Here is an 11,013-nt window from a genome sequence, read left to right on the forward strand (position 1 = left end):
TTCGAGTCTAAAGATATATGCTATGTTTTTATTGTACAATTTCTACCTTAGAGGCACATTTTATTGATTTTTGTCTATAAAAGCGTGCTTCAGTAGTTCTAGAACAGAACTAAATTTCCACTAAAATATAAAAAATGGGATTAGCGTACAGAAATTTGAAACTTGATTCTACAATTTGGCGACAGAGGACATGTGACTTCCGGGTTTCGGCTACGTGAACTATTGACTATCGATGTCTGGCATGCAGTGACAGGACAGTTTCTTGGGTTTGGCTGTAAATCAACGGATCAACAAGAAATCTCTTAAAATAATACATTTCAATTCAACTCAGCTGGACTGATTCACATTTCGATCGAGATTTGCTGATTCTGTGAGTAAAACATAGGTAAGTCATCTCAGGTCCAATAATCGGACCTTTAAAAGACATTAGGGCAAGTCTGTCATGTCATTGTGTGTTATGCAGTTGAGTTATCTATGTAACTATTTGTCTCGGCCGATGTGAAAATAAAACCTCAAAACGCCATTTTAAAACCATTTTATCAAAACTGTGTCTATATCTAGTATTCTCCTGTCTCTCGGAATCTTATGTGTACTATTTATTGGTCGTAGTAATAGTATACTTGTAAACCAACAACAATAACATTGTTCAATAGAATAACACACAAAGGAATCTACAAAACTGTAACTTTTGACGGCTTTTAGTCTGTCTCATTCGCAAAGACAGGGCTCGAAATAATGAAAAAATTCAAAACTATCATACAGTCTACTTGCTCAAATAAACTACTTGTCCATAAAGCGGATATTTTTTGCAGCCTATATATATTTTATTTGTTTTGAAATATCATAGTGATATGGCACTTTTCAAGTTTCTGCACGTACAGAAAAGTTTTCTTTATATTAAGATGAGTAAGCAGAAGTTTTAAAATCAATCAGAGATCTGACAATAACAAAATGAAGACAGGACAGCTTTACATGTAATTATCTCAGACTTCAATATTTCAATGTGTCATTCTCCTCTGATGTGTTATCATTGCCAGTGGTAATTATGAAAATTAGTATTTAGGCCTAGTAAAGAAAGTTTTGTGGTTCTAAATCAATTTTAGAATAGGTGGGGAAGGTAGATTTTTTATTTTAGTTTTTATATGTATTTTTTTCGTATGTGAGTGTCTAGTGAGTGTCCAGTTCAGTTAGTTATGTTTTCTGTTGTTTTCCATATGGTCTCTGTGTTATTCATTTCTTCTCATCAGATGTACAGCCATTGGAAGAACAGTTTTATACTGGCTTTTTAAGTTGATGTCAGTTTTCTGTATCCACTATTTCTTGCGAGACTTCACAGTTTTCATGATTTTATAAAAAAAAATTTCAAATTCATTTTAAAAAAGTGAAAAACTAGGTGGGGTCGGGTAACCGGAACCCAAAAATTTTATTAAGGTCTTATGTTATGCAATTAAAAAAAAAAGAAAAGAAAAAAAAAAACCTGGTCAGCAGTTGTCAGTGGTGGCTGTTTTTTTTAAGGAGTCATTCATCCTATGGTAATTACTGATAACCATGAGAAATTCTACTTGTCTAGTGGGACAAGTACTTTTTAAAACCACTTGTCCAAAGGCTACAAATCACTTTTCTGGGTTAAGTATAATACTCCCTTTATTTCAAGCACTGAAAATGATTATCATGTAAGTACTTCTAACTACATCGCTGCAGATGGGGGGGGGAGGGGGCTACTCTATTGGGGTGCGTTTTCTGCCCCTTTGGTCTAAAATGGGGTCTATTTTTTTTTTCAAGCAGAAGAGTCTAAAATGGGTCCACTTTGCATTATATTTTTTGCATGGACTACAATGTAGTCAATTGTTCAAAACCAAATCATAATTGTGCCATTAATTGCTCCAAAATGTTGCCTCCTGAAGGAAATTTATTTTGGTCGAAAATGGTTTATTTTTTTTACAACCTGTATTTAATGATCTAAAATGGGATACTGGTTTTTAGTCAAAATGGGTCTAAAATGGGGTCTGGGGTTGGCAGCATTGGCCACACACCCCTAGCAGAGCTGGCCACTGGTACTGCCCCTGGGGTACTATTACTAAGCTACATGTACCATTATATGTATTAACCATTTACACATGTATGTACAAGTGATTGGATAGTTTGTTGTATGTATGACATATTCCTTGTATTTGTTGACAGACAGACAGACATGGATTCCATTGATGACCTACCCCATTCCCACTGTGATAAATGTGTAATGATGAGATGCCAGGTCAAAGTTGAAAAGAATGTATCCTGTGCTATGGTATACTGCGAGTATGACTGTGGTAGTAAGTTCCATAGCTGTAAGTTAGCTGAACACAAACTGTGGTGTCCAAATCAGAAAGTCCAATGTGTTAATGCTCTATACGGATGTCCTTTATTAGTTGTAAGGTCACAGCTCTCCAAACATTTACCAGTATGTCCTGCTAGTGTCATCCATTGCACCATGGAATGGAACCGTTGGCCAGTTTGCTCAAGTGAAAGACAGGCCCATGTACCATTCAAGCAACCCAACCCTGTAATCATACCCGAACAACTGGACATGGCGCTTGCCTTGCGAGATCAACGTATGCTGAATGAGTCATTAAAAGCTTCCAAAGCAATTCGCAAAGTTCTAAAGAATAGTTTAACCCAGAGATATCCAGCAGTGCCATTGCCGTACCACTCTGCTGGCGATCATCATAGTGCGGAGGATGGGGAAAGGGAACGTTCTGCAACTCCACCTGGTCTGCAGTCAAGTATATGTAATGAACTGTACAAGGCTACTCAGAGAACTACAGAGAGTCTGTCTGCTGCTTTGCAAGATATATTATCAAATCACAACGATGAACACACAACAAATAATGGTGCTACTGGTGACTCTATTGAGGAATTTCGTTCCTCTCATGGTGCTCTCAATTCTGATGACGCTGCAAATGATTATGATGGCGCAACGAATAATACATTTGGAAGTGAAAAATGGAAAGAAAATGTTATCCTACGTACTGAACCTCCCCCAGCTGGTCTAGTATCAACCAATATGCCTGTCAGACATATCACTCACGCTAAACCCAAACCAACTCATAGCTATCTCTCTATTGGCCCAAATGAACTCAACATTCAATGTGCTCACTGTAGGAAATGGCGTGCCAAGCTACAAGTTATACCAGATCTGTCCAGGGATTCAGAAGCTAAACATGATGTGGCCAGTGCTTTGGAAGCTAAATCGGATCTATCTGGGGATTTGGAAGCTAGGCAAGATGAAGGCAGAGACACACATCAAGGAGATAGAGATGATATCGATAATGATTATGTGAAGCAGGAGGAATGTAGTCACAAACACGCAACTGATGAAGAGGTAAGTGACTTCCTGTTGAAATGTAGACTTGTGAAGATTTAATTGGCTGACAGTCAGTACCACACCACCTTGTGATACTAGTACTCTGCATGTAGGGATATAAATATGTTATCGACAGCATACCCCATGAAAATTGTAGGCATGTATACAACTATACCTGAAATACAGAACCGTATATATCACAACAGTGTAAGATCTTCATCTATAAAATCCCCATACTTTCAAACCCTATATTCTATAATTTACTTAATACCCTTGATGTTATAGAGTGTGATTTGATTTTTTCTTATGCAGGCTGGTAGCAGTGGTGGTAGACCAGGTATGGTAGATTTTATTCCCATTGAAGTGGCAGGTGGCATAACTCAAGACACACCATGTTCCGACAGCAGCAGTGATTTAGAGGTACCTATGTTTGCCACTCAGTCTATGGTCAGTGATGTATCTGCAGCACCAGCTAGAGACAATTCTGGTACAAGAGTCACCAATCCACCAACACTGTCGTTTACTGCACCACCAATCCCACCATTGCCACCCACAGATGGCAATCAAACTCTGGGCCTGGATCTAACGCTGGAAGCCATAACGAGATATCAACCCAAACCCAAATCCATGTATACCTTCCTCTGTAACCAGGAATTCCGACGGGATGAATTTCCACATCATTTTCAGAATGTTCATAGTGAAATCCATGGTGGACTTAATGGATGGATTGAACAGCGCTGTCCCCTTGCTAGCTATGGGTGTACCTTCTCAGAACGTAGACTCTATCCAGGTTCTAAAGACGCACACATTATTCATGACAGAGATCTGGCTAGTTTTGGTATCAAACCAGATCTATCCAGTAAGACAAAGACTAATGGGCATGCAGGTGGTGATGGCGATCATCAACATGATATACACGGTAAAACGACTGATTTGTTCAGTGCATTACCATTTGAGTTATTACTTCATATCTGTAGATTCCTGGATAGTTTTAGTTTATGTAATCTGTCCATGGTATCTCGTTTCATGAGGGAAGTATGCTGTGCATTGCTGGAAGACAGAGGTATTGTTATACAACACTGGCGACGTACCAAATATGGTGATCGTTATTCATGGAATATTGCGTACCAGGTAAGTAAACATTCACAAGTAGCATTTTTGATCCTGTGTTGGCTGTTTAATATTGAGATGTTGGTGTGTGTGTGTCTTTGTGTGTGTGTGTGTGTGTGTGTGTGTGTGTGTGTGTGTGTGTGTGTGTGTGTGTGTGTGTGTGTGTGTGTGTGTGTGTGTGTGTGTGTGTGTGTGTGTGTGTGTGTGTGTGTATCTGTGTCTGTGTCTGTGTGCGTGCATGCATGCGTATGTGTGTACATGCACAGATATAGGGGAAGGGAGTGAAGAGAGGGATGTGAAATAAATTTGACGGATAATTGAGCTTGTAGTTGAGTTTGTCCATCAAATGTCAAAAAGCCATGTCACACTATTTCTTATATTATTAAAGCAGCGGGTATCTCCTTTTACAGTTTTTACTGTTTGATATAAAACAGCCCCAGAATGTTTTGTTTGATTTCAAGGCAGCACATATTCTTCAACTAAGAAAAAATGGGGACCGAAATTACTTTACTGAAATACACCTTCATTTGTATACATTTGTATATTTATCACCAAGGCTTTGATGGTGACCTTTGCACTTTGCTTGGTTCTGTATAGGTATGGCAGTTCAGTACATCATTTTCATCAGTGTCGTCATGGGGATTTGATGACATACCGGCAATAGCTGAACATCTCAAGACTTGTCCTTTCAATAACAAGTTGATTCGTACAGAACCATTTCGTGTCATTTCTGTGTCATCACTGGAACCATTACAAGAGAGTGTGAGTGAGACAACACCATGAATCAACTCAATCCCATCAGCATATGTGATAAAAAAAAATGACCAAATATGTAACACTCAGTTTTCGTAAACAAAAATGACCAAAAAGTAGATCAGTCTGCTAAGAAAGTGAATGTTTATCCTGTCTACACCACTGGTCTGTGACTCTGATAGCCCTCATAACTTTCAACTTGTTATGTAATCCTATATGAAGTGGATATCATGATTTGAAAATATTCCCATAAGCTAATTGGCCACAGTTGGCAGTGATTACATTACATGAGACTTTTTGATTATTCAAATGAGGGCATTATGTAAATGAGCACATGGAACTTTGATGACCACAGTACACAATGCATGGAATATAATAATTTGCATATAATCTTCATGTAGTTTATGTAAATTTGAACTTATGGTATTCTGATAACACCCTCCTGGGATGTGGCTAACATTTAATGAGTTTGAATACATGTTGATACTGTAACAAGCTGAGAGTTACAAGTTATCAGCACACAGATCAGCACCATAGACTGGGTACTGAAAGTTATACTGTATTCAAACTAATGCGTCTTTATATTACTTTGTGAACCTTAACATATAATACAGTCAGTGTTTTCTCATGAATGACCAATTTTTACCTTGGACCAATGTTCATACGAAATGAACTGCTGAGTGTATGTGTGCTAGATCCCTACAGGTATAGAATATTCATATTTATATGGATGTCGATAGCTCATTTTCTCATACATATCCTAATTTGATGACCAAAAATATTGATCAGCTTGGTAGATTTACAAACTTAAGGTTATAATGCACAAGCAATTCAAAGTTTTTTAGAATCGAGCTTTCGATCTGTCTTGGTCGACGATCCTTATTAGAATGACAAATAGTGTAATTACAGTACAGCTGACCACTAGGTGGCGGTATGACCTACTTGGGTATACGTTACAACTCTAAAAATATGGAACAGAAAATATATAACAATCCACAAGTCAATTAACTTTTTGTAAGTCAAATATTCCCCTATACATATCTGTCACAGGGTAAATGTAAATGTGACTTTGATAATATGACAGAACCCCATGACATGTGAGTGCAAGTGTGGCGTACTCGGGGTATTTGCAGTGTTCTTTACGGTCATATTTTCATGAGCATAGAAAGTGAAAGTGTAGTAGAAAACACCACAAGCACAAGTGCAAATGATACGCCTGAGAAACCACACTTGCACTTGCATGGCATGAGGTGGTATGTTATTGTTACATATGTTTATCTAAAACGGTAAAATTGAATAAGAATCATACTGTACAATTTGTGTGCAAGGAATGAGTGCACACTCATTTGCATATCATTTGCATACAGGTATGCAATAATGTTTTCAGTATTGCACTGCAGTGCAAATACCACAGATATCATGCACATCGGTGTGCACGCATCAGTATAATCACTGGTATATATGTAATAATTAGTCATATTGTAGTAGTTACTGTAGTAGTTGTAGGCAGAGAGTGATAATTACTGTCAATTTACAAGGGCTAGCACTTTGAATTGTATAATTTAAACACAGTTTGACATAGTATTCTCTACAAATTTTGTTTTACCTAGTTTCCCAGGAGGAATATGAATATAAAGTATATTAAAGCATGTATTTTATGTAGTATTTAAATTGAAATGAGATACTTGAGTTAGTTCTAGGTAAAAGTTTGATCACTTTCTAAATATATACAATGGTCGGAATGATGGCAATGTCATATCATGTCTAAGAAACAGTATGTATTACAATTGGAATGACAAATATAGTGACAAATATCGGAGACAGAATATAGTTTTTGGGATGTTGTGTCAACTTGACATTGTCAGACTGAAGGCAACTAATATTGAACTACATCTGTTGATATGTCTTTCCATACATGGCCAGTACAGTATAGTATGTACAAGTCAAATGTACATACAAAGTCAAACGGACACACAAAATAATTTTTCACCCCTGGAACAGGTCCTGTGCAATCCTTGTAACATCCCTGTTGTACAAGTCTGTGTCAGCGAAGAGGGCACACAATTGTAACAGATTGCTGTAGCCACAGGCCTGTGAACAGAGGTGTGGCTACATTACTGTATACATTGCTGTGGGTACACTGCTGATACATTGATGTGTATAGCAGGCATGTCACAGGGTCTATCTTTTCTACATGTGACAGTACTTGTGTGGAAATGACTGTTTATATGTATGTGTACACAGTTGTGTTACAGGTCTGATTTTATCTGTGTTATATGTTTGCATAATACACTTATAAAAACGCAAGATTGACTCGCATACATTACACCCATATACATACCTGTACCAACAGACCTGTTACATGTATGTGTATACAGTACTGAAATCTGACCAAATTTACAGATCCTATAATAGAACTTTTTTCACATACCCATGGCAGTGTAACTGCGTGGATCTGCACAAGATCTACTACAGACAGTGTCCTATAATCCACTTTTGGATTTACTTGTCTGTATTTTGGCAGAATGGCAGCCATTTCAGATTTCTAAGTTCATGCTAAGTACAATGACATATTTCAGACTCAATATACGTATCATATCATTAGCATGAAACTTTATAACATTGTCAGAGAGCCTGCCCTTAGACTTACTGACAGTGTAAGAACTAGCTGAGATATTGGGTGGCTGAAACCATGGCAACGCATACACCAACTACTGTAATAGCAACGTATTTACATTTTTATTATATGATAAGTTTTTATTTTTTTGAATTTAATATACAATTAGGAAAGGTGAACCTTTATAACCAAACATTGCAATTTTAATAATTTAATCAAATTTTTGTAATTTTTGAAAAACTTTTTTGCAAGATAAGTTATATAACTGCCGAGATCTGTTTATGAGTGCACTTTAGTTGAGTGCAGTGTGCTTATTACGTGTCGTATGTATCTCAAGAACCACTGGCTGCAGTAGATTTGCTACACATACAGCATGAGGCACTGTTAAGATCTTTTTTTAATGGTGACATTTTGAAAAATCCAGTCAAACTTATTTCTGCCTTTTAGTTCACCTATATTGATTACAGCTATCAATTTACGTATGATTTTGGGTGATCATATTGCGTCTTGGTAACTTATTCAACTTTGAAATCTTGTAAAAGAAGTCGTACTTTATTTCCATCTCAAAGGTCTTTACGCTGAACCTATAAATTCCTTAGGAACCACCCTCTTTATACGCGAGATAACGTACGCATTTTGCTAACCGAAAGTGTACACATTATGCTAGTGATAAGATGAAATTGCCTGGAATATTTGTCAAGGTTTCTCTTCATGTTTTAACAACAAAGGTGCAACAGACATCTCTCAGATGCCACTTTTTGAAAAAAAATTTAAAAACTCTTTTACATGAGTATCAGAATCTTTCCTTTTGAAAACCTTCATCAGAAATGAATGTTATACTTATAGGTTTTAGGACACCTGCCCTCTAGGACAATTTTTTCGCTCCGTAAGTTGGAAAGTTTACACTCTGAAACATACACAATAAAGAAACAAATAATGTATTAAAGGCAAAAACATTGCATGTCGACAAAAAAGGTGTGTATTGATTACTAAGAAATCAAAATCTTCACTATCAAAATGTATCTGTCTCCTTTAATCTGTGTTATGCCTGAAATGATTTTAATGAAGGAGTGGTAATCCAAGATGTGTATTGTGATACTTCTAGTGTTAGGATTTCCATTATATTTTTGTGGAGTGACCCACTCTAAATTGCTATTGTATAGAGTTAGAACTTACATCTAGACTACTAGCACACTGAGTTAGGTCTTAAATCTAGAGGCTACTAGCACACTACACTGAGTTAGGACTTAGCAAGCACACAGAGTGTTACGACATGTGTACATTTAGACTACTAGCACACAGCGTTAGGTCTTACATCTAGACTACTAGCACACTGAGTTAGGTCTTACATCTGGAGGCTACTAGCACATGTAACACTTATGACTTAGCAAGCACAGAGTGTTACGACGTGTACATTTAGACTACTAGCAGACAGTGTTAGGTCTTACATCTAGAGGCTACTAGCACACTACACCGAGTTAGGACTTAGCAAGCACAGAGTGTTACGACATGTGTACATTTAGACTACTAGCAGACAGTGTTAGGTCTTACATCTAGACTACCATAGTTACCATGGATACTGAAATAGTTCTTTGATTTTTTTTAACATTTTGATTTCAATTTTATGATCATGGAATGTTCTGTACTCTATTTAATCTTTAATTATGTAAGAGAATGTTACATTATTTTTATTTACAGAGAAACTGGCTGGCATGTCATTATTTACTTTGATTAGCTTTCATGTTTATTATTTTCATATCAAACATGATTAGATAAATAAAAGTACAGTAATACCAAATACATTGTAGGACACCTCACTGTCCTGAATTAATACAGCATTGTTGTTAGTTGTATGGTGTGAAAAGCATGTGTGTGTGTGTGTATGTATGTATGTATGTATGTATGTATGTATGTATGTATGTATGTATGTATGTATGTATGTATGTATGTATGTATGTATGTATGTATGTCTGTGTGTGTGTATGTCTGTGTCTGTCTGTCTGTCTGTCTATGTATGTATGTATGTATGTGTGTATGTGTATGTATGTATGTATATGTATATGTATGCATGCATGCATGCATGTATGTATGTATGTATGTATGTATGTATGTATGTATGTATGTGTATGTATGTATGTATGTATGTATGTATGTATGTATGTATGTATGTATGTATGTATGTATGCATGTATGTATGTATGTATGTATGTATTGATGCATGCATGCATGCATGCATACATGCATGCATGTATGTATGTATGTATGTATGTAATAAATGCCACCCGGGTCAATACACGCCGACCATAGGAGGCATGTATTGTCTGGATGGCATTTATCTTGTACTCCAGCTACTTTAGTCCATGGTGTCATATTCTTCCCAGGAAGACGTTCATATACTCATCGTCTATGTTTTGATTTTCGATAAGAAGACTGATGCCTAGGCCAACATGTGTCGACAAAGTGGATACACGCCTGTGTCAACATTCAATGTTACACACGTATATCGTTAAGCTGTGACGAAAACAGCAATTACATCACGATGGAGTGTATTTCGTACCACCATAACATCCATTACAATACAGACCTCAATTATTACGACTTTTTTGTTTTTTAATGTCATTGGATACCAGCACATATTGAATTTATGTTTCCTCTGGGTAAGGTAAACCGTCCATTCTTCTCAGAAGTCTTACCTGTTCAGTCATAGTCAGGAGTCATGTTTTTTGTTATGCCTGTCTGTGTCTAATCACTCTTCCCAGGATGGCATTAATTGACACTCCCACCACTGACATTTGATAAATTTGCTACTCTGCTGATACACTGGTCTTCACACTTTTCCCTGATTGGTCACTACGCTGATTTGTAACTGTCAGTCAAAATTTAATGCCCACGCTGGCTGCGCCAGAGTACAAGTATGTATGTGTGTGTGTGTGTGTGTGTGTGTGTGTGAGTGTGCGTGCGTGTACATGCATGTCTATATACTAAAGGGAGTGAATGACAAATTCATACATCACTGCTAAGTACTATGTACTGTACTGTGTTGGTATACATTGGGAATATTACTGAAAACGTTTTGTCGTGAGTCTGCAGTATAGATATTGAAGAAAGAATCATGACCTTGACTCCCTCACCCCAATTATGTTATCAATCATGACAACCTATACTACCCCCCCCCCCCTCAAATCAATCA

At 37.0% G+C, this 11,013-nt stretch overlaps 1 protein-coding gene across 2 annotated transcripts; it reads left to right on the forward strand.

The window, feature by feature from the left end:
• Positions 1-228: 228 nt before the first annotated feature.
• On the forward strand, positions 229-5,295 carry LOC144433887 (F-box only protein 30-like). Of its 2 annotated transcripts, none has more exons than XM_078122279.1 (4): positions 229-385; positions 2,182-3,361; positions 3,656-4,474; positions 5,051-5,295. In XM_078122279.1, exons 2-4 carry the CDS (start codon positions 2,192-2,194, stop codon positions 5,234-5,236), a joined length of 2,175 nt encoding a protein of 724 aa, XP_077978405.1. In that variant the 5' UTR covers positions 229-385; positions 2,182-2,191; the 3' UTR covers positions 5,237-5,295. The 2 variants fall into 2 exon arrangements, with proteins under 2 accessions (XP_077978405.1, XP_077978406.1); XM_078122280.1 differs by having other exon boundaries at positions 2,186-3,361.
• Positions 5,296-11,013: the final 5,718 nt, after the last annotated feature.

The sequence above is a fragment of the Glandiceps talaboti genome, chromosome 4 (genome assembly GCF_964340395.1).
Source record: "Glandiceps talaboti chromosome 4, keGlaTala1.1, whole genome shotgun sequence".
NCBI classification, from domain to species: Eukaryota; Metazoa; Hemichordata; class Enteropneusta; family Spengelidae; genus Glandiceps; species Glandiceps talaboti.